The 25,000-nt window shown below is 38.2% G+C and overlaps 1 protein-coding gene across 1 annotated transcript in view; it reads right to left on the bottom strand.

The window, feature by feature from the left end:
• LOC138014258 (receptor-type tyrosine-protein phosphatase N2-like) overlaps window positions 1-19,950 on the bottom strand; it is a 36,773-nt gene extending 16,823 nt beyond the window's left edge. The window contains exons 1-10 of the mRNA XM_068861303.1: window positions 19,641-19,950; window positions 18,842-18,922; window positions 8,454-8,492; window positions 7,342-7,572; window positions 6,620-7,213; window positions 5,861-5,912; window positions 5,671-5,760; window positions 3,733-3,821; window positions 2,985-3,058; window positions 1,105-1,232 (exon numbers count right to left, since the gene is read on the bottom strand). Coding sequence (XP_068717404.1) covers window positions 1,105-1,232; window positions 2,985-3,058; window positions 3,733-3,821; window positions 5,671-5,760; window positions 5,861-5,912; window positions 6,620-7,213; window positions 7,342-7,572; window positions 8,454-8,492; window positions 18,842-18,922; window positions 19,641-19,950 — 1,688 coding nt within the window. The remainder of the gene's footprint in view (window positions 1-1,104; window positions 1,233-2,984; window positions 3,059-3,732; window positions 3,822-5,670; window positions 5,761-5,860; window positions 5,913-6,619; window positions 7,214-7,341; window positions 7,573-8,453; window positions 8,493-18,841; window positions 18,923-19,640) is intronic.
• Window positions 19,951-25,000: the final 5,050 nt, after the last annotated feature.

Raw genomic sequence — 25,000 nt, 5'->3', positions numbered from 1 at the left:
AGATAATTTGGGGTAACCATGCATTTTTCAGAGATAATTAAGTTTCAATTTCAGAAAAAACGTCATACATTGCTTTGTATTTTAAAGCTTTTTACAAATATTATTCATCCATTATCTTTGAAAAATGAGTGGCAAGTCTACTCAGTTGTGAGGGCCTGCCAAGGCCGTTGCTTACCTTTTTCTCGAAATTTAAGTAATTTAAGACAAATTATTTCAAACCTGAGATTAAAATTCATTTTGACAATGACAATTTTGGGTACTCTTCCAAGGTTGTTGCCTAACAGGAGCCCGGTAGCCTGGGGCTCCCAAAGAATAGCTCTGGGCGCCTTAACTTTTCACAGCAACACCTTTCACTTCGTATGTTGGGCTCCTAAGTTCTCAACGTTTAGCTCTGAGGGCCCCTTTAAAATTTTCTTAGGCAGCAGCCTTGCTCTTCTCAAACCAGATGCAATTAAACTTCAAATTTGATTGAACCCCTGGTATACTGGTAGCCTTTTAACATAATCATTTGAGAATGGGTTGGTCACCATCCTGGCCTATATTGGTTACCAATAAAGCACATCAGAAGCAAATGACCTTGAAGTGTGTAACTTGCAACTCTTTTTTCATGGTTTAGTCTTCTAAGTCTAAAAGGTACACTCATGGGTGGGGCTTATGGCCTTTGTCGCTGGTAGCGTAGGGTTACAGGGTATGCTAATGACCAGGGACCAGTTGCTCAAAGCTTGGTTAGCACTAACAGTTGGTCAAGAGGTATCAAAGCCTATTCGTTTCCATGGTATTTAACGCTGGTTAGCGCTAGCCATGCTTCAAGCAACCCCGGGCAAGGGGCCCGTTTCTTGAAAGTCCCGAAACTTTGTAACTGGCTATTTTCGGGTGTCACTATCCCCGCTGTATCTCAAGAACGGAGAGCAAGAACGGATTTAAGTCGTCAAACTTCACAGTCATTTAGCTTTTTGTTTCCTCGAAAACATCTTAAAAGATCAGCTTTCCTGGACAAGCGGTTGGCAGGTTCACAAATGGCTTTTTGGGCCAGCAAAGTTTTCGGGACTTTCAAGAAACAGGCCCCTGGTTTGTAACGCCCCACCTCAAAGGCAAACTACACACCTTCGCATCATGAGGTAAATTGCAACTGCAGTCAAAACAACCCCTGTAACACAGCCTACAACAATGACAGTTAAGAGAAAGTACTTGGGATGCTGGGTTTCCACAGATCTGTTGGGTTGCTTTTTGCCCTTCAAGTGAACAAAAGAATTAAATGAACTCATTAGCAAAAATGTGACAGGAAGTAATACTGCGTTCAAAAAGTACTGACGTGAAATTTTATTCAAAAACCTTGAGGTAATTAAGCAACTGAGCATTATTTTGCAAACCAAACTCCAAAACTTCCTTCCTTGCACCAGTGTTCGGTTATTGCCCCTTTCATTCAAAATAGCTTCAAATTTCAAACAATAGTTTTATTTTGCCCCTCTGTCAATTCCTTTCACGCCAGCAGTAGGGAAACAAAATGGGACAAGTTTGATTTGACATTAAAGCAAGAGGAAGTGAAATTCCACAAAACCTACTGTAAAGCAGTCCTCAAATTTGAGGATGGATTAAATAGGTAGCCATCATGGTATGTGTTTAAGCTATCAGAGTTTAGGGAAAAAAGCAAACAAAAATGTTTTGCCCAATAATGATGTACAACGCTTTAACGTAAAGGTCACTGACAATAAATAGCTGAAAAGAGCCAAAAAGAAAATCTTAGGTGAATTAATTAAGGAAAGTATGAGAGAAAACATTGGAAATAATCAGGTCAAATTTGTGATTTGGTGTAGACTCAAGAATACCATGACCAAAAAGAAACAGAAACTAAAGAAGCAAAAAAGAAAATTGGTGGAAGAGTATGAAGAAAAGAAATTTACAAGATATGATATAAACCTATTGGTTTACAAATGTACATAATGCAAAAAAAACCCCAAAATACCCTTCATAAGATGACAGAAATTTCACAAGGGCAAACTGATGGTGAATAAATCTGTTACTCAAAAACAAAATCATTTCCACGCAAGCTAAATTTTTTTTATCAATGAATCGAAGCTCAAAAAACAGAAATTATTTTGGATGAAACAAATAAGCATTGTGAATAGACTGAAAAGAAAATTAATGTCCACACATCAAATAAACTTTGTTCTGTTTATCACTTCCATACATTTTACCTTGCTTTATCAAAGTTAAGAGATAATGAAACCCATTCAAGTACTCACAAAAATGTTCTATCTAGAACCAAGATTTCATCTACATGTATGGTTAGCAGAAGCTCTTCACTCAAAGAAAACCTTTCTTATAATGCATAATTAAATATTTCAACAGATGAAAACTTCATGTTGAATTAATTATTAATTAATTCATGCAGATGTGCTCAATGGAGACTGCATAATTTATGGATGTTCCTAAGCATTGACTAACATTGAAATCTGTCCTTCCTGAAAAGGAACATTTTGGTAAGACGGAAGAGGGAGAATCCTAGGAGTTGTTTTATCTTTCACACACACGGTTCACACATGGTCAAACAATCCAATTATTGGACCACTGACATGGGCTTTTGTTAGACCCTATATTGCATTAGTACAAGGATAACAAAAAGTTATTGTTTTCTACCAAACCATACCACATTTCAGGCTATGAAGTAATTACACCTTAAGAACAATGATTGTCAGAATTAAGTCAAGTTACAAGTGCCCCAAATTAATATTAACACAGTCCACATGCTCAACACATTAATGTCCAGTCTGCTCATAAACAAGAGAAATTCGGAAAAATGCATTCGAGAGTATTTTCAGATCATGTTTTCACATGCTGATGTTCCACATTGATGCAGTGGGAATTCAACAACACTTCTCTTGCCACATGCATGAGAAAAAAAAACACTAAAAAGATGTGGCTATACTTTATTTACAAACACTTGTAGATAACTCAATGCCATGAACAATAATTATTTCACTTACGGGTGCTTCTTCGAAATCAGCTGCTTTGATCTCTAAACCACTGTCCCGCATAACATCATCCTTCACACTTGGCTCTGCAAATGAATTTTGTGAAGTCAAACACAGCAGTACTTCAAAGGTTTCCTGTACATTCCCAATCGTCCCCAAAAATGTAACGTAATGCAATGTAACTTTTTCCTCAATTATTAAGGAACCCTGAATCTCTGAACCCACAACCTCTCACACGGCAGTTTGCTGCTCAACCAAGCAGTCTGTCTGCAGTTGCCATAACTGGTCAAAAGTTGACAGCCTGTATTGCACAACCAGTCTGTTATCAATTCTTATTATATCGCAAGCAATTCTCAGGCTAAATCATGACCACTCTGATTGGCTAGTTTTCGGTTGGGATTTCATAGGACGGACCAATAGCATGGAACTGGTCCATTTCTGTATTTTTCTCTCTCCCTGGAAATTCAAGTTGAGCAAAACAAAAAAGTTCTTAAAGCGGAATTTAATTTTTCATTACTGACAACAGTACAAGAATTATAGCAAGTGGAATTTACTTTTACATGTAAAAGCTTAATGTTCACAGTTCGCTGGTGGAAGACAAAGATTACAAACATTCGCTCAAATAAATAATGCCATATAATAAACAACTTACTAACCTCACTCACTCAGGACCGTACTGGGGAATATTAGCTCTCAGTATATTTACAAACAAAGCTCTTTACAATCACCCCCAATTTCTTTCAGGAAACATGATGAGTACCTTTTTCAATCCTTTTTGCTACATCACCAGGTTTCTCAAGGGTGTATTTTGTCTGTGCCATCCTGAGCTTGACATTAGAGTTTCGAATTCTGTAGACAAAAATGGTTACAGTATGAGCGACCACAGACTGAAATGGGGAGCTTTTATTTTAACTTCATTTCATGCACATTTGTGCCTTCAAAACAAACTACTTAACCCTTTCACATCCAAACCGGCCTAAACTGGCCAGACTTAGCATTTTACTCTGTCTAACGCCAGACGATTTTACTTGTCAATGGAGAACCCCCGGGTGTCAATGGGTTAATATTAATTTAACAAACTGTTTGAGCAATTTTACCACGGTGTTTACCTTAGCTTTGTAATACAAGAAAATAATTTATTGTTTCATACACTGAGGTCTTTGTTTAACCAAGTTTCTTTAAAGTAAACGTATTATGAAAAATGAAAACCTTACTTTGAGAAATAACTATGTTTGACTTACTGAATGTAACTAATATTTTCTCTGTAATGAGAATCACTTAAAAATATTTGATGGCCCCTTAAGTTTGAACACATATTTCCTTCACTTAATTAGCAAACATCCTTTTGCACACATCAAAAAAACGTTTTTTCCACACATGTATATATTCAGAGAAGTGCATGTAAATGGTTGGTGACATACTAAATTTATCGATGAATAAGTTTTCGTCAGGCATACAGGGTGCTGTACATCTGATTCTGGAAAGGGACATGCCTGGTGATTCTGCATAAAGACTGATTTTTCTTTTTGGTCCACCATTCGCAAAAACCATCAGAGTGATTTAAATGCTAATTCATTTCATGTCATTGCACATAAATGCAATTATATCTTAGGAATACCACTGATGGGCTCCACTGAGGTAAAAACACCCTACACGACTTTCATGCTTATTTTTTTGCAACATTTTTCAAAGTTTCAACTAGGGACCAGTGAATTGAAGTGCAAATTGCTTAATAAACTAATACTAAAATTAGGGCAATGAGAAGCAACACCAAGCAATACTGAAGCGTGACAAATTTTGCCTGAAGTTTTACTTTTCAAACGTTAACGGTTTGTCCGGTCGTGTGTCACTTTTGACCTATGAATTGTTGGCGGTTATGTTTTGAAATTGACCATGTTTTTGATGGCATACATTTGTTCACATGCTCTTCAAGTTTGAAGAGAGGAGTTATAGATATCTATCTCCCTTGAGTTTCCAAAGACACAGAATATGGAATTTAATTGGTATACTTTACCAAGAAGAGATACATGCTTCAGCAACTACCAGAAAAAAAAAACATGAAACCGAAGCAAAATAGGAAAGATTGAGGAAATATTTCTGCGTCTAGGGCATTCTGCGCACACACGCTCTTCCGTGTTTCAAGGAGCATTTAAAATCTTGATCTCAAGCGACTCCTGGACGGTAATTTACCTCATTCCAAACTTGTTCACTTTGAATGTTTTTGTTTCCATTGCAAAAGAAGCAGAGACGTTATTAGGGCGGTCATGCAAAACCCGAACGCTCTCACGAAAAACCTGAAAACTTTGAGAGAATGTGAGCAAAACATGCAAGTATGTCGTCAAAAACGTTGTCAATTTCACAACATAACCGCCAACGTTTCATTGGTCAAAAGTGATACATAACAGGACAAACCGTTAACGCTTGAAAAGTGAAACTTTGCACAAAATTTGTCATGCTTCAAGGATGGACGCAAATGGTAGTAATTCTTTTACTTCCATACTCTAGATTACACCTTGTCATTCTCTTGCATAGAATATGCCATTCAATGCAAAAAAATGGCCAAAATCCAGAAAAAAAAAAAACCAAAGTCATTGAAAATTTTGACTCTTAACCCTTTGAATGAATTCCTTAAAACAATAATAATTATTATTATCCCTTACAGTAGCTTTTAGACATTAAAGTTTTTGTGTTAGCTTACTTTGTCACAGTAAACATGGGGGATGGAGCATTGTTCCAAAGCGCATTCTGCAGAGCAGCAGCGAGTATTTTGGCCTCAATTGCAGTTACGCTGTGTAGAATTTAGAGTGCACCAATAAGAATCCAGATCAATACCAAATTATGTACATGGTTTATGTTAAGTATGTTAGCACAGAAACAAACTTTCTTACTTTTTGTTTAAAGAAAGCTTGATATTTCCTTCCTCTGGTGAATCAATGTCTTCTGAAATGCAAAAAAAAAAAGGATACTTGAATTTCGGTTGGGTGCACAAAATATCAAGGAGCTTCCACCATTGGTAGCCAGCTTCTCAAAGGAGACTGCTCTCCTACTGCCAAATCCTGGAAACCCTAAGCCATGTGACACAATGCAGAAGGGGAAGAAAGGAGGCACCCATCTCACTAATAAAATCAGTGGAAAGAAGGGGAAGGAAAAACAAACAATAACAACAACAACAACTTTATCAACAACAGCAAAAGGAGGAAGACAACTTGAGATCCACAGGTAGCTAACAAGCTAATCAAGGCGGGCCCAAGGAAAACAAAGAAAGGAAACAAAATTACAAATCCTAAAACACCTAAATACAACCTATTGTTTAATATTATAGTATTATGAACCATCACTGTTTACATGCAAGAAGAGGAAAGGAAATGGGATCGATGGCAAAGTGGTGATATTGTTAAGCACTTGTCAATATTATTGTAATCATTCATATTTGCATGGACAACAGCAGAGAGAATAAAAATCTGACAATCACAAGGGATCCAGCTGATCAGCTTCAGTGACAGATGACAGTGGAAACCCTAATTTGATAATAATTATTCTAAATTTAGCATTACAAAGTCTTAACAAGCCACAATAATGATGTCCTCTTCCACTGAGGTGAAGCAGATTTAATACTCATGAAGCAATTTAATACTCATTACTCCCACCTTGTTTTTTGTCAACCTCATCCCTGGCATCCTTTACAGGAATAAAGTTTTCTTTGAACAGCTTTGAGGCCTCTTCCTTCTTAACAGCAGATGGCACTTCAACAATGGAACTCTCCCGCTGACTCTGGAAGAAGTCCTCAACACGTTTGTATGTTTTCTCGGGGTTGGGTCCCTGGTCGATATCAGCCTTTACTGGTTTTACTTTTCCTTTTACCATTACCTTCCCCTCTCCTGCTTTTATGTCCACTGATCTTTGCCCTGCAGCTTGCTTTTCTGTTTGCAGATGATTTCCTTGGAAACCAAATTTATCGCTGGGGTCAGGTGCTGTCTCACGAGAGAAAGGAATTGGTGGTACCCCCTTATTGCCGTTTAAGGAGGATACCACTCCACGATCAGCATTAAGTACCTCACTCTTCTTATGCGACAAGTCTACATTTTCATTCACAGAGTCTCTAAACCGATGCGAATCTTCATTTTTAATGTCATTATCTAAAATATAATTTGAATTTTGCAAGGAATCCTGTTGATCATTAACACCATGTGTAATTCTATGACTAGAATCCTCTCCTCGTCGTATATGTTCTCTGAGTTTAAATTTTCATAATCCTTCATGATACTCTCATAATGATCTTGATCATGTTCTTGACTACGCTGTCCATGTTTTGCATTTATTTTATCCCAATTTTCAGCACTAGATGGTGGTAAAGGTCCACCCTTTTCACCTCTTCTCTCATTGTCACTAGGAACATCAACTGGTAAAAAGGGCCTTAAATGCTCATACTCTTCCATGGGTTCATCCTTGTTCACAAACCACTCAGAGCTATCAGCCTGACCAGATGAAGAGCCATCCCTAATGTCATACCCTCGTTGATAGTAATCTTGGTTTAAGTACAAGTCATTGGTGGTGGTCCTTTTGTGGCCGTCTCCTCCATCTCTGCTGTAAGTTCGGTAGTCTGCAAAGACAAACAAAACTCTCGTAACTCCTAAAGGTAACTGTACAAAGAGAGCGAGGAAAAAAAACTCTGACTGGTTCAAGATGAGATTGGTCGGTATACATAATAAACCCGGTTGCCCCTCAGTGGTTCCCCACTGAAAAGTTTCGAATGTGGCTAAATGCAATTTAGGCAAGGTTAACCTTGAGCCAATGCTGCCAGCGGTCTGGCCCATTCTTGCACATGATCTGCGAGGTGCCCCCGGAATTCACAGTGGCTTTCAAGTATAGCTTTGCATTAAGCGATTGTTGTGGATCAGTGCCTTTGTGTGCGAAACCTTGCAGATTCATTAGCCCCACCCTTCCTTCCCAATCTTAGGAGGTAAGTATTTGGTTAGGTAAGTACATGTATTTCCACTGGACTGGTTTCAGTCCGACGGTGTTCGTTAGCGGTTTCTGATGGGGTGGTTCCTGCTTGCGAGGTTGCCATGGATACCTCCCTGCTGCATCTGCTAACATTTAAGGCACCAGTTCCCAAGCTCATCAATTGGTGACGAGTTTAAACAGAGTAAAATCTTATGTGGCCACCTTAAGAGGCAAAGGCTCAGAGGGGACATCACCAGTAAGAAGGTTAGAGGGGTTCCCCATTATTGAGGAAAATAGTTTGATGTAAGACAGAGAAGAAGTGGCCTTCTTATCAGGCAAAGGGTTGATTATCATTAAACTTGTTTACATGGCATTGGCAAAAAAAACATGTCACACTGGCACCACTCATTTACAAGCCAAGGACGCTTAACAAGTAGTGCTTTTCACAGAAGGTTTAATAAGCAAAGTTTTAACTGCACCGGAAACTGAACTTTCCAAATCAAGTGCCATCAATAATCCCATCAACAAAGATCTTACCAGACTGCCTGATCACTTCCCTTCTACACAACTGCGTATCTGTGGGATCAAACAAGTGACATAACATTCATTATCTTTTAAGGAGGCTGGAACCAGTTTCAGCGCTTCCAATTGATGCTCTTATCAGAAGGATCAGCACCACAACGTTGTATCATGTATTGTATCATCTCATATCCATCATGCGCTCATGGAATAATTGTTAATTATAACATGTACATGTATACCACACAAATGGTAAACTTGGAGGTGATCACCTAATTATATTTACATTTGCGGATGTGAAGAGAGACAAAACCACTTACAGTATCATAACAATAATAATAATTATTATTATTATTACTGTTTAGGTCAGTTATATTTTTGGTCCATTACTTACTCATTTCAGCAATGAAATAAGCAGTTAACATTTACCTGTTTTTGTGAACAGTATTGTTCATCATTACATGGGGAAAAAGGTGAAAATAACTTTTTAAAAATAATACATATTTCTTTTTTGCATCTTTTACGTAATATTAAAACACATTTGAAAGACAAGGTAGTGAATGAAGGAAAGACAGCAGGATTGAAGATAATATCAAACCACAATAATAGCATCGGATGATTATTTAATAAGTAAGATGTGGATGCTTCATTGAGATAAAAAAATTATTGTACACATCAAAGGAACTCATAATAAGTATAAATTACCGGCAAAGCAGTCTAATAACTATTTGTATCTATTCAAAAGTAGTCAGAAAAGATCATGAGACAAGATGAATCATCTACAGTCACTTTTCAATAAGCAAAACAACACAACGGCATCCTCCTTAATTACTGTGTCAAATTCCCTTTTTCACACATGGTTAAACTAATTTTAAAGGTTTAGATCTCTTGCAAACATCAGACAGCACTAGTGTGAGCTCACAATTTTGGTTTATCTAAATATTGTGGCTAAATAATATTGTTTTTTTGATGTGAAGAAAAAATTCCAACCACATCAAATCTTATTTCTCACTAAACTATATTTTCTTAGTATATTTTTGATTAATGAAAAATATTGGTAAAAACAAATATGACTAGCAAAAATAATTAAAACCACAACGTATACAAACAAGTATGCTGGAAGAATCCAGATTTTCAGATAAGTTGCCCCAAGAGAGGATTTTTAAAATACAGTTGGACAGCAAGTTAAGATGAAAACAAAACAGAGATTAGGAAATGCCGATGAAACATCCAATGTCACCTAGCCCGTATGAAAAAATTAAGAGAATTACTAATGCAGAGTTAAGTTTGATTATCAGGTTTTTTTAAGAGAAACCAAAAACAATGGCCTTTATTAAATTTATTCTTTCCCAAAAACAGTACCCTTTATTGAGTTAAATCAGCCAATGATATGTATTTTTAAGTGTGCAAATAAGAAGCCAATAAAAATCCTGAAGGTTACATCAAGGCTCCTAGGTAAACAAGGGCAGTTTAAAATGGAGTCATAAGGATTGGATTTTGCTTTTATCGCTAAACCAACATTAAAACACGGAATAAATATTTTTACCGGATAATTAATATGTCATTTCGAACATGGAACAGCACATCCATTCCTGTGCTTAAATCTTGCCATGATATTCAAAAAAACTGTGATTATACACACCCAAACACAACAAATTTCAGTCCAAGTATACAACTTACAAGGGTTGTCTACCCAGACTGAATCATTTCAAGTAGAGTTTACGGCTAAATAAGGATAAACACTATGGCATTCTCTTGGTTTTAGTCGTCCACTTTTAGGGGATAATCACACATGAAATTTTTCACCCTGAATGAAACACAAGCCTCACTTTCAGAACACATGTCACATGCCAGCAATTTTCAACAACTATTTTTCCTAAACAAAGCCTTCAGCCTCGATGGCTGGAGATGAGGAAGCTGGTTCTTGGGTAGCTTCTTATGCTTGCCATTAAAATGCCATCTTTCCTAATCACCGAACATGGGTTAGATTAATTAATTTCATAAAATATCCATGCTTCGATCACCCAAAAATGCAGCACCAAAGTTTCCATAAAGTTTTCCAATACAAGTTTATATTTCACAAAAGTGCTGAAATTCTTGCGATAGTAACAAGATTTCAGTCCCAATGCCGCCCAAAGTTTCAGCTGTCCAGCAAGGGCTTTTACTAAGAATTTTAACAACTCTTCTAAAACTTGACCCTTATATAGTAGGAGTGATCAAAAACAACAGGAAATACGTTTAATTTTTGTGCTATGCACCTCCAAGTGATACATAAAAAGCAGTTGATAAATTTATAGTGAATTGCGCTTCACTTGAAGGGAGATGGTCCAAATTTGCCATACCCAGAGGAACCATTTCGGTTTAATTCAATAAAGAAAATCCAAAACATTAGCATCAACGCGTCGATCTATTTAAAATCTTTTCAAACTGAAAGCTACACATTTTTGTACAAAACAATTAGGACGAAAAGCGCATCTTTACAAAGATATTCAAATGTATTCGGCACAAACCTACAAGCATATGTAAAATGCAAATGTTTTGAACAACTGTTCCCCCAAAGGGTATTTACCAAAGATAAGACATTTCAAGCTAACAGCTTTCAGGATATCTTTCAATAAGTAGAACTGACCAAACCTAAAAATTTAACTATCAAGCAAATCGACACCAAAATAGTAGCTCTACGTCGATTTGAATGAGAAAGTACTAAAAATAATTCAATTTCAATAGGCGCGAAGCACATTCAAATCACTCGTACAGAACGGAATAAATCTAAGATAATTTAAAAATCGAAGTATCACTCGACGCTAAAATTGTTTTCACTGTTAAAGAGGAAGTATCAGAAGGAAGATGAGAAGGCTTTAACAATTTATAGGCTAGGGAAAATCTTCATGTTGTCATGAAAGTACAAAAACTTCAACTAAGAACCGCAAAATTGGTCAACAGATTTGAATAAAGAAGACGCGCGCGGTATCAAAAATCAAAGAGTGGAAAATTAGACGCCAAGTTTCGATTCTCCTCTGAATTTATGTAACTCATGAACAAATTTGAACTTACATTCATCGCAGTATTCCCCTTTATCACAATCTCTCCGAAAGCGACATTCTGTAGATTTAAAGAAGACAAAGGTGAATTTGGGGATCGCGATCAAGAGTATTAGAGAATCCTTGATCGATCTGCATGTAAAGAACACACTTACCGACCACCAACGAATCTCTTGGATGTCCATAATCAAGATTTACGAAAAACAAGAGGACAATATACTTCAGGCTTTTCGAATCCATGGGATTCCATGAGATTTCGATGTGTAAAAAGTTCCAGCGGTCAAAAATTCAAACACACTGCCATCATAAAATTCACCGTGGCCATCCACGATCAGCCATCAAACAGTAAAGTGAGATCGAATCCCCGGATGTTTATTTGTTGTCGGAAATTGTCGATCATCTATTGTTCCATGAACCAATCAGAAAACAGTAAATGTTGTTTTCGCTCAGCCATCTGTACGTTACAGAATAAATTGACGCAAATAAACTTTGAAACGCCTACTCATAATTTCGGTTTCAACCGAGAAAATTATTCTTTTTTTATGGTATTACAGTGTATGAAAACAGGTTAAGCGCTTAAGTACAGACGTTTTAACTAACTTTTTTTTCATACTGTAATACAGAAAACACAAGGCCATAGACCGGACAGAACCAATACGGAAATAAAACTTATCGAAAAAACTACCGCTCACATTTTCTTGTGACAATGGAGATTATGAAGTAATTCTGTTGTCTTCCTTTTTTTTTCTCGCTTTCTTCATTCCTTATTTAATCTTTTATATTCTTTTTTTAATATGGCAAACTAATTCCTCGAAACTCCCTGTGTATGTTGGCCTCGCAATTTTACGGAAAGGAGCATCCTGTCCGACGTGACGTAAAACCTTTTTTAGGTTCATATTAAAATGCGCGTTAACAATATAATTTCTGGAAACACCACCACAACTTTTATTCCCCAAAGTAATACAAAGGTTAATCCTGACTCACGATTGCGGTAATATTGTTAATAGCCTTTTTAAAAAAAGCGTGCCGAGACTGACAGTGAACATCTTCGTCATCTGCATAAATTATAGCAGGAGAAGTGAAAAACAGAATTAAGCTGTAATGTCTGTGACAGAAAAAAAAACCAAAACAAGATGATTTTTTCCCCATTATTTTAAGGCCCAATCCTACATGTAGATTATTTTCTGTTAGCAACTATCCTATATTAACACTGAGTACGGCAGAGAGAATAGAACAGTTGCAGGCTTTGCCTTTGCGCCACTGATATTTTGTTGACCATTTGACTCTCAAGAGTGATCGTTATGTAAATTCTCTTCACAATTTCAATTAATTGTCGGTCAGACAGGCATTGAGAATAAAGATTATTATCAGCTTAAGAAGGGTGATCTTGATATAACACTAAATTCTCATAACTACCCAACAAAGAACTCTATGGTGCTAGTTAGGAGAATGAACATTTCATTCGTGGCAATAGACGGGTTAAGTCCAACACTTGACTTGACTTGAGACAATATTGCTATCTCCGTAGGAAAACAGGAATCTCTTTCCACGTTATCTTCGTAATGTTAAAGGAATCTCTAATTATAATTTCCAAATGTTTGAGACCCACGCCATGCGCTAACGTTCTAGTGACGGTCATGCCGCAAAGACGGTCATGTTTCCTACCCGTCAAGTAATTCCCGCGAGGAACGAGAAGGTGGCTTCCTTCAAAGTGTACGGTTTAAGGGCCTCTTTACACGAGCCCGGTTACTTTTTACCCCGGGTTGAATCACCGCGGCGGGTAACCCTTTTGCAGTCAAATGTTTATACGCGTTTACATGAAAACAGTAGTCAAACCGGGTCAGCCCCCCTGACCCGGCTGGAAGGGTTGAAATTTCTTCAATTTCTTCATGTAAACACTGGCGTATCTGACCCGGGATTGTTTGAACATCACTTGTTTTGCATATATATATATATATATATATATATATATATATATATATATAATTATCAATACAATGATTCTTTGTAGATTAAATGTTCGTTACAAGTAGGTAAAATTCAAACGAACCAACAATATTATAGAGAACACAACTGACATAACGGTAAAAGTTTAAAAGTGTAATGCTAAACTGACATGATCAAACTTGCTTGTTGAGTTCGGGTTTCAAGCGCTTAATATGGAAGCTCTCCTTGATTTTGAGTTGATATATAGAAAGAAGTAGCATTGCACTTTTAAACTTTTACCGTTATGTCAGTTGTGTTCTCTGTAATATTGTTGGTTCGTTTGAATTTTACCTACTTATAACGAACATTTAATCTACAAAGAGTCATTGTATTGATAGTTATATATATATATATACGAATTATCTTGTAAATTTGTAATGTTACACTCACTATGGCTAAGATGATGTTTGAAACATCGAAACATGTTCCTTAAAGGGGCTAGGTCACGCTATTTTAGGTAGTTTTGTTTAATTTTGTTAATTAGGAGCTCTAAACGTCAAATTGGCAGAGCAAGAGTCTTTCATTTGCAAAATCACGCCCACATAACAACTGAGAATGATTTTCCAGCTGTGTAAATGACATTTTGATATAGACTGGTATAAATTTGAAAAAAGGTGGGCCGATGTTTTTCAAATTTACCCAAATTCAATCCATTTCAATCCTCTCCAGTCTTGTCCATCCATGTTCCTTCTTGGCTTCCCTGTGTTTTGATACAGTTCTTCTATTGTTTTGAACAGTTATTTTGATATTTTAGTTAATTCTATGACCATACGATCAGTGCTGAAATTGCCTAAAATTGCGTGACCTAGCGCCTTTAAACTCAAAAGTGTCAGAAGTGTGGTTGTTTTTAAAAATATTAGTAACACTTGTGCTATCCAGACCATTTGGAAATAGTATTTTGCGAAAAAAAAAAACACACATTCAACCTGTAGTCCAGAGGTTAATTTTCTTCTCGTTTAGTTTTGGAGGGTTGTAGTTGCGAAGGCATTCCTCGTTTGACGATTCGTACAAAAAGTTTTTTCTACCTTTAATTAAGGCTAGTTTTCAAGAGCGACAGAATCGGAGTAGGAGTCGGAAGCTTTCCGATTCCGCTTACGATCCAGTCAGTGAAAATTAGATTGTCACAATGCAGAGAAGTGGGCCCGGCCAAGGTTTGGCTACGGAGGGAATTTAGGCGCCAAACCAGAAGAAATAAAAACATGGTGGACGTAGAGAAGAATTTTCTTGTTGCATGGCTCTTTCTTCTCATTATTGCAAGACTGACGGGTTTAGTAGTATATACGGGACTGATTTGAGAGAGGTTTTTTCTCTGGACCCGCGACACCTCGAAAGTAGCGGATCGGGAACAGAAAAAAATACCCCTCAAATCAGTCCAGCTGACTGATATACTTCTGGGTTTGGCCACCTCCTGCCAAGTATTCTACGGTAATACGAGCAACAAAAACGTCCAACTTGTCTCGCAGCATTGCTGCGAAACTAGTCAAAAAACGATGTTGCGCGGTTTACATCCGACGTACAACCTGTCTCGCAACAAAAAAAGGTGTTGCAAGTTGCTGCAGCCTGTTGCAGAAAGTAGAGGTCAGTTCTACTTCTGCAACAAAATCTCCAAAATGCTGCCCGTTCTACCACTCCAACACAACTTTTTTGGCGCTCTTGATTCGTCAAGAAAGGTGATAACGTCATACGTGGCTGCAGTACGTTTCCTCTGCCAAGTGGCGACCGCCATCTTTGTTTTCATAGGTTAATTAAGCTTGCGTGACCTTGTTGGCCAATCAGAGGCCTGAATTCACGCAACTTGTAAGGGCCGATTTACACGATACGATTTGTCGCATGGGACAAGCTCACGACAGGCCTACGACATGACTTACGATTGTCGCAGCGTTTTAAAACATGTTTAAATGCTACGACATTTTTTCTGACGTACACAACATCGTAAATCATGTCGTGGGCTGTCGTAAGCCGTTGTCGCATGCGACAAAGTCGTACCGTGTAAATCGGCCCTAACACATCTCTGTTACGAGACAGGTTGTGCGTGGGACGTAACATCGCTTTTCGACTAGTTTAGCAGCAATGTCGCGAGACAAGTTGGACGTTTTGTTGATCGTATTAATCTAACGTAGCTTTACGCACAGATATGAGACTCTCTCTGACGTCACCACCAACCCGAAAGTGTAAATTGTTGCCGATATGATTGGTCACTTGTTCGTTAAATTCACTTTCAACTTCGGCCAACATGTAATATACCATAAGGGGCTTGTTACATGAAGGGAGGAAAGCCCCTCAGAGCAGATTCTCTTGAAAGCAGATCCGAAATAGGTTTTTTCCGGATTAAAGTGATTCTCAAGAGGGTTAAAGTTAACCATGAACAACTGCCAAATACATTGCTGTACCTATTTTTGTATTCATGTTCATCCTCTTTCCTGTCATCTTCATTTTTAGTGATATTGCAACCTGATCCAAAAATTTTCTGACAGCTGAGAGCAATCAGTATTCAATCAGAATTCTCTGCGCTGATTGGTTGATTATTAAACGATAATCACCTAAGCGGTTCTTTCAAAATGGCCGAAAGAAGTTATGTCGAGGTGACAGATATATATATATATATTTTTTTTTTAAGAAAATGCATATTTTTCAAATAACCACCTATGATTTTACTAAAACAATTATTCACCTCAGGCTCGGTGAATAAATATTTCGACACTATCGTCTTCATCAGTTGAGTGGTTGATTTCAATCACATTCTTTTGTTTCGCTATTGTTATTTACCATAACAGCAGTCTACAGGTCAAATCATAGCGTATCAATGTCGTCTTGGAATGCCATCTAGGAAGCTTAATTAATAAGAAAAGCCCTATGACTTTTCTTCATTAAGGCTTCCTTGCTAACTTTGATACCTATTTAAAAACAATTCGCTATAACAGCGGTCAACAAATAAAAATACGAAAACCGCTCTTTCAAGGTGAGATTTTTTAGCAAAGGCATTTCGGCGGGCATTTCGGGTATTAGTATAAGTATATTCCAATATAATATTCCTTCATCGTTATATCAATCTCGCTCTTTTTAGCTTTCTATAAGGTCCTTTACCAGGATCCGGTTCTTCTGTTTTGTAGCACTATTTGCAGAAAACGTATCTCGCTCACTAGGATCTTCCTCACTCTATGAAAACAACCTTTATCTATTCGGTGTCTGACATTTGCAGACTGCAGACTGCCTACAAATACTAATAGCACTGATAAACCTTACATGTATTTAAGTCTAAGCACCCCTGTCAAATAGCGCTGATAAACATTATTAAGTCTAAGAACCCGTTTTAAAACGGTTAGCTTTCAATAATTGTGATTTAGGGTTAGTCTGCAGTCTACAGTCTGCAAATGTCAGACACCGTTATCTATTCGAGCACGCCACCACCTTATCGTGAGAATAAAAAGTAACCGGTCGTTTGGCCAACACTGAAGTAAATTCGCATGCAAACGCTAAGTTGATTCGTTATTCGTCAAGAGCTTTCTTTTGCAAAATTAGAAAGAGGCGAAACGGCTATAAATCTATTTACCTGGAGAGAATCGAATAGAAAATGTACTGAAACTGCTGAGGATGCGGGATGAAATATAGAAACCCAGTAAAAAAAAAAAAAGAAAAACATATAAAAACAAGGGAACTCACTGAAGAGCAAAAGGTCCAAAAGCATTTTGTCGTTTTCTTCAATAAGTACACTTGCCTTGTTGACATTTCCTCTTGTTATCTCGGAACCACTTTTCTCGGAAAACCCTTTTCGACTTTACTCGACGTAACTAGTTTTGCTGTCGATTTTCTCCCCCGTTTCAAAGTTTTCTTCAATCATTTACCATTTCAATTGGTCCCCGCCGACTCTCTGAAGAAAAGGCTGCCCTAAAAAATTGCGGGATGAGGGTGTTTGGAGTTCACAGCAAATCACAGAACTGCCTCACCTGAGGCTACAGGGAAGCATTTCTTAGTGGAAGGCCATTAAATTCTCCATGCTCATCGCACGTTTACATTTTTCTGCAAATCCTCTCACAAGTTGTTAGACTTTCAAGGTGGGAATACATTGTAGCTTACAGGAAATGATCTATTACAGGCGGAGAGGAGGAATTTCAGAGTGATCAAAACCACAAATTAAGTTGACAAAAACCTTGCGCAGTAATTCCAAAAATGCGGTCGACGAGGACAATTTAGATTATTCTAGTTTTTCGGGTCCTTTTTAAATCTGTAGAGCTTGATTTATCTGGCCTTTTAATTATGTTCTTCAAATTACTCATTTGCCACCCCTAAATTGGAAAAGGGTATGTTAATCTAAACAGCCAAAGATTCTTACGAAACAGGGCTATTTTTATCATAAAATGATGATGATGACACTAATAAAGATAATAAACAAATTTTTGTCAGAATCAGCAGACAACAAATAATTTAAAATTGGTAATGAGAAAACTCTGGTCTTACCTTCATGGTCCCTAGCTTTACAATCAACTTGAGTTAATTGGTTGGTTGCACTTTGATAATGTTACTTTTGCAGTTTCGACTGTGAAATTAGAGGTTAACCTCCAGAAATCATAGAAAATGTCACTGATTCATAACCCACAAGTTACGCGGCCGAGACTTTGTCAATACAATAGCAGATGGAGAGGCAGAGAGTGGATGCTTCCCACCTTAACTGGACAAGTTAGGCAATTGCTTCATTTCACAGACACATGAAAGAGCAGGGGGCTTCAAGTGGGGATTTCAAGACTCATAGACCTCTGCAATGCCCATGCAATGCTCTTCCAATCATGTTATTGAAAGGCCGTGGTCACCTAGTAAGCACATATGGCCTGAACAGCTGGCCCTGGTCCCTGTGGTACAGGTACATAAGACTGTCAAACCTGTTGTCGAGTCCTTTGAAAATCCTTGACTGGGTGTTTTTCCTCGGTTTGAGCTGCTCACTTGTGAACATATAAAGAAATAATGATAATAATAACTGATGTATGAGCTATAAATAAATGAACATTGATTCCACATGCATAGCATTTAATCCAGAAAACTTGTTTTGTGGGGTGGTGGTGGAAACATGCTCTCACCAAAAAAACCAAACTCAAGAGGCCAGTTTTGTGTATTCTAACGGTTTTGGACTGGATCTAGCAATAACAATGGAGGGCTAATGCGGGAAAATTAATTTGCATTTGAAAAGCTTTGCCCACATTAGCCTCCATTTCAATTGCTAGATCGCCGTGCCAGCTGTGGCGGAATTTAAAATGGTCTATTCCGTGTGATGCTGAAGTAGCAATAATGCAATCTCCAGTGAGACATTTGAAGGCGAAAAACACCCTTTTAATGAGGCATGGGGGAAATACCTCTAGACTTTCAATCCTTCTCCTCATTCAAACTTACCTGGTGTAAGATCATGTTCTGAACAGACTAGTACTATGCCGTCCCCTTCCGTGGATGGGTACAGTGATTCAGACACTCTTACTGCAAACAGATTTTATTACAAACCGTGTTGAGTTTGACTTTTTGTAATCACAACACAGTTACCAAGCGAAAGCATGAGCAAGAACACAAGGCTTTTAATTATTTAAGGGGTTTCAATTGCCTGCAAAAGACAACCAAAATAAAAAAATGAAAGGGGATCAAACTTTGTCAATTCAATGAAAAGAGAACTGTGTGAAACTAATTAAGACCTCAAGAAATTTTGCACTTGCATTTTTTAGTCAGTTTTTTTAATAACCACAGGCAACATGTAAGCCTGTCTTTGCTTGAAGATTGTGCGAGTGGGAAATATCATCTTCCCTATGAAAGACATTGTGAAAATGGCATAAGACTGTGAAAATTTTTGTCTGGCACGGATAAAGCTGTCTATGAACAGGCCCGAGTGAACAGTAACTAAAATCTACGGCGTTAAAGCCAATTTGCTTAATTTTGTTTTTTTGTTTTGCCTGCTGCTTTTTTTCATCATCAATCTCGTAAAAACTTACATAAGTTCAGTGCTAGCTGTTTGTTTTTTTTTTCTAGCTGGCCAACAGGTCAGTGTTTTTTTCTCTCTGGTAAAGAGTCAATCATTCGTTTTTTCGATTTTCTTCTCAGTCGACATAGGAAGCAGTTTGATAAAAATGTCGCTGTTTGAGCTCTCTTGTTTCTGGATCAGGCTCGAGTAATCCAGCCACAAACTGCAGCACCATTTGCCATGCACCATCGTTAATGTGTGTTTCTGACACAAAGTTTTTTTCGAGTTCTCTTTTACTCAAGGACTCCACAACATTTTTTGCAGCGAAGAATTCTTGCAGTGTCAAATGTGTAAAGCAATATTGGGCTTTCGGCGGCTCATTAAAACGGGATTTGGCGTCTGGCAATCTGTGAAGAAGTCCACAATCTTCCAAACCACTGACTTCGCTTGACTCAAAGAGCAATCTTCCTTGTTTTACTCCCTCAAAAGCAATTTCTCCCAGTCTCTTGAAAATTTCTTTGTGATCATTTGGGAGCTTGTTAAACGGCAAGTACATGTAATCTTTTGAGATTACCTTGAGCGTTGCTTTGCCGATTGTGTTTAAAAAAGAAAATCTTTACAACCATCGCGTAAATATCAGTCATTCTTGTAGGTCGGCAGGGTGTGTGCTGTATCAGTGAGACTGATAATTTCCCAAAGACAAGAACAAATGAGAAAACAGTTCACTGGGATGTAGCACAATGAAAACAGGTTCATGTTCGACTTAATGTGTCCCCAATTTTTGTCTTTTTGCGTCGCGAACTCCTTGTGTAAACTTTTCGACATAGTCTTCAACCTTTTCGGACGTAAATCCGAGGATTTCGACTGTTTCTATCAAAGTTCACATCTTCAACACAGGTCACACTGCCGTTGGTCTTGTTGTTGTGATTATGTTTAGACCACGAAGAAGTTGTCCTCCTGGCTAGTTTTGTTAAACAAAGCGGGAAACAGGCATCTTCTCCTCCAAGCCATTCTTGTAACATGTGTGGTCTTTTCCAGCGATATCCTCTTTCGCAGAAAATTCATCGACTCCGTCAAAAAAAATAAAAAAAGAACTCGGCTGGGTTTTGTAATAACAAAATTCCACACAGAATCATACAACTGCTCAACTGTTTCTGCTTTAGCCAACAGTTTCACGGAGAGACTAAGCAATAGATTGCTTGTAAAGCGCCTGAATTTCAGGAGGAACACACAACAATGTTTTTTTTGTCATCTGATCTCCATTAAAGGCTTCACCAGATGCCCACATTCGAAGGATTTTAGTGCTTAGCAATGTCTTTCCTATGCCAGGACGTCCAACAACAACAAGACATTCTTGTGTTGTTTGTCAATGAGATCGTCTCTGGCGTGGCGTACAGACACAGTTCCTTAGAAATCGGGCGGGTATTTTTTAAGTTTTGAGCTCTCGCTTCTGTTTTGCGCAAAGACATGAAAAGCTCTGCCTTCATGCATTGCCACATTGACATAATTTGATCATTTTTTTTTAGATCATTGGGTTTTGGGCCTTCGCCTGGTTTCCGTCGAAAAGGTTGCTTTCAAGTCATCAGAGTTGCTCTGTGAATTTTTAAGCAATCATCCTTCATTTTTTTTAATGGCTTCTGTCAGTTCAAGTTGCTCTCGTGTTTCCTCGAGTGTTTTCCGTTTTCAGTGATGAAGGAGCATTTTGGACAGTGACGGCTTCCTGCACTGCAGGTTGGACCACTTGTTTACCTCAGTTAACGGTATTTCTCCTGGAGGTGTTTCCTGTTGTTGATCCGAGTTCGATCTCAATGATCAGCATAAAACTGTCGATTGTCCATAAAAAGTTCTTCCTTTCTTAGCTCGTGATAAGATCCAGACAATCTCCACGAAAGCAAAAAATGCGAAAATGCCGTTAACGACTGTCACAGCATTGATCCAGAAGGTCTTTCGCTGCTCTCTGCTCTCTGAAACATTTGTAAAGTGTTGATTGTGTCTGGTTCGTAGATAGATCCCCCGAATCATTACCTTTTTTTCAACACGAGGTAAAATCTGTGGGAAAGTGCCGGGGGATAAAAAGTCGGTTTCCAGGAAGACAATGAAAATGATTCCCAGAGCAAATTTTGCGGCAAGTTGAGATAAATACGAGACGAAAAGCCGACGCCTTCGTCTTGGATTCCTCCGCTCTCCTTCGGCATCTTCGTGACCGCCCTCGAGTCTATTAACTGTTGACTTGACGTACTGCGAGTATACGAGGGAAACAATGGAAATCGCGGAGAAATTAAACAATGATGAAGGCGTAGGGAGGAATGCCGAGTTTGTTGATTTTCTTTTGGTACTGGTCGAAGCACTTTCTTCGGATGAAATCCTTGTCGCTGCCGGTTTTCACAACGCAGCCAAAGTCGAACCTGGGTTCACTGATTTCCAACTCTGAAAATATCCCAGTCGCTGCCCAAACCAACAAAAATCCAAAGTAAGACTGCTACAAAACTAAGGCTGTTAAAAGTTTTGGGAGTTAACGCCTCTCTTAAATCCATTTCGATCGTGTTTGATCGTTTCGAGTTTGCTTCTGATCTGGGTGTGGTGTAGAAGTGGCGTCGTTATAAGGCCAAGATTGACTGATAATAGTTGTCTGTTGCTGAAATCATTACTGTGAACGGCGGAGGTTTTACAGACATATAACATACTGACAAAGTCCACTATTGTTCTGTGGATTTTGATTTCCTTGCTTTTTATTTAATGCGATTCGATATGACCTTTGATGACACGTTGCGTGACGGCTCCAGTTTCGGTAAACTAGCAAATTCATGTTATTAAACGTCATTTTTTCACTTTTACTGGTAATGTTTCAGCATGAAGGCTGATTTCTAAAAAGAATACTTGTGTTACTCTAGTACTCGGGTATTCTGAGCTGGAAGCACAAATATCAGCTAACATCTGTAAACCTTTGCTCTCGCGTTTCCGGCCCGTTTATCCGTGGTTTATGTTAACAAAACTCCCGGAAAAAACTCCGTGCGACTGGCAATAATTATTATTTCCGCTGATGAATAAAAATAAGTCAGCATTTACATTGCTCTTCCTTAGTTCTAGGTCTTGGCTTCTTACTCTCTTATAGGTCTTGGCTTCAGAGTACTCTTCCATCGATTCAATTTCGACCTTCGCTGAGTACAGACTAAACAATTTGTGGCCACTGGAACTATATATTAAAGTCAACAAATGTAATCAAAATATAGCCAATGAAATATGGCTGTTCCCACGCGTACGGTTAACATACCAAAGCCAAGGCGATTCGTTGCAGCTGGAGCATCTCGCAAAAAACCGACTCGAAATCCTAACTCGAAAATCCAACTCGAAATCCTAACTCGGGAGTTAATTTGTCTCATAATAACTGAACTACTGTAATAAGAAGACACACGTATTTAATTTCGTAAACAATTTGCGTGACGCTACGGACACAGACTCGCCGCGCGCGTGCTAAAAAAAAAAAAAAAAACTCCTTCCTTCCAAAAATCATATAAATATTATCGGCGCGCATCTTACAAACTTGAAGATCTTGTTTTTTTTAACGGAGAGCACTTTACCGTTTTTTGAATCAGCGATTGAATCAGCGAATTTTTTTTTTTTTTTTTTTTCGTGTAGAACCGAAGATTTTTTTTTTTTTTTTTTCGTGTATGCCGTGACATTGCACAATGCTCTCTCGCGGCAAGGGCCTTAGAAAAGCAAACTTTTCCCTCGCCATTTCACATCGCTGTAATCAAAATTCAAGGTGTAAAAAATAAGAAAATATTTTAGCTTGTATTTTAAAAAAATAATTTGTGTTAGCAATATTCATCATATTATAGGCTTGTTAGGTCCTGGGTGTTTTTCGAAAATCGCTAAAGTACATCTACCATGAAAACTCAAAACACGTCGTCTTTCTCTGGTTAAACAGAAAAATCCAGCGTATCGAGGCGTATTAATTAATCCTTTATACCACAAAGGTAATAAGCCGTTGGAGCAAGAAAATTCGGTCTTATTCTCAGATCAAGTGGCGGTTGAAAAAGAAAAAGGCAAAAAAAATCAGGTATGATCCTAAAAATAGATTGGCGACGCGCTCATTCACAGGGCGGTGAGCGGTGAAAGGAAAATGAAATGGGAAAAAAAATGAAATGGAACGTCATCGCGGAATGTCATTACTTTTACTTGTAATTTATAAATGCAACCGACGAAGGGTTTTTTTAAATAAAGCTTGAACCTTCCAACACGTCGACGACAAACAGCGCACGAGGCAGAATGATAAAGCTTGAACCTTCCAACACGTCCATTCCAAGTCCGAGTGAGGCCTAACACTACTGTGACGTTTTTTTTATACCCAATTATCCATCAGAGATCAACCCTAGTATTGGAATTGGGCCCACACAGGACAGAGAAAAACTCTCTGACCAGGGTGGGATTTGAACCCACGACCTTCGGATTAGATCACCGCCGCTCTACTACCGACTGAGCTACAAGGCCAGAACGGGAGCAGGCCGTGGGTATGTGAGATGTTATTCACAAGGACAAATTCGGCTCGGCCCAAGCCTAGTTTAGATAATCATTAGCTGTTGTCCTTCAGTAGCATTTTGTGGTTTGATTCCTTCAGTAGCATTTTGTGTTTTTTAATGATTCCAAGATCCGAGTGAGGCCTAACACTACTGTGACGTTTTTATACCCAATTATTCCATCAGAGATCCCCCAGTATTGGAATTGGGCCCACACAAGGATCTCTGATGGAGCAAAAACTCTGGCCTCACAACAAAGGACCACAAAATGCTACTGAAGGACAACAGCTAATGATTATCTAAACTAGGCTTGGGCCGAGCCGAATTTGTCCTTGTGAATAACATCTCACATACCCACGGCCTGCTCCCGTTCTGGCCTTGTAGCTCAGTCGGTAGAGCGGCGGTGATCTAATCCGAAGGTCGTGGGTTCAAATCCCCCCCTGTCAGAGTTTTTCTCTGTCCTTGTGTGGGCCCAATTCCAATACTAGGGTTGATCTCTGATGGAATAATTGGGTATAAAAAAACGTCTTTTTTCCAAAAACCGAATTGAGTACCGAATGCCGTTGACGGCTTGTGGACTACGTCAAGACATTGATCGTGAAATTTATTTCTACGGCTCTCTTTACAGTCAATACCCTCAGGCCGAATATCAAATCATGTTGTTCCGACTCTGAAAACGTCTCTGTGTGAAGAATTCAGCAAAGTAAAAAAAAGCTTAAAAACAAATTAACTTGCAATAACTGAGTGAAGTGATCTGATTTTCGGCCTATAAATGTGAATTTTTGAAGTCCTTTCATAGACAGTGTTGTCCAAGTTCTGATAGACAAGTGGGCAAGTTAACTGGTGTTGCTAATTATGGGCCACAGTTAACACCAAGAATGCAAGATTTTGTAATACTTAGTTAAGACAAATTAAAGTTGGTTAATAAAAGATGGCTTTACAAATTCGTTTTGAGAATATTTAGACTTTTAAATAGAGCTCCAAATCACTGCCAGGATTTCATCTTCTTGTTTTCATGAAGTTGCTAATTTTTTTTTTCTTCGATTGAAGGTGACATTCAGTAATATTTCAGCCAAATTACGTGTATTA

Source organism: Montipora capricornis, chromosome 1 (genome assembly GCF_036669925.1).
Source record: "Montipora capricornis isolate CH-2021 chromosome 1, ASM3666992v2, whole genome shotgun sequence".
Taxonomy (NCBI): Eukaryota; Metazoa; Cnidaria; class Anthozoa; order Scleractinia; family Acroporidae; genus Montipora; species Montipora capricornis.
The sequence above is the reverse complement of the archived record's forward strand: the minus strand, read 5'-3'. Positions and strand labels throughout refer to the sequence as shown.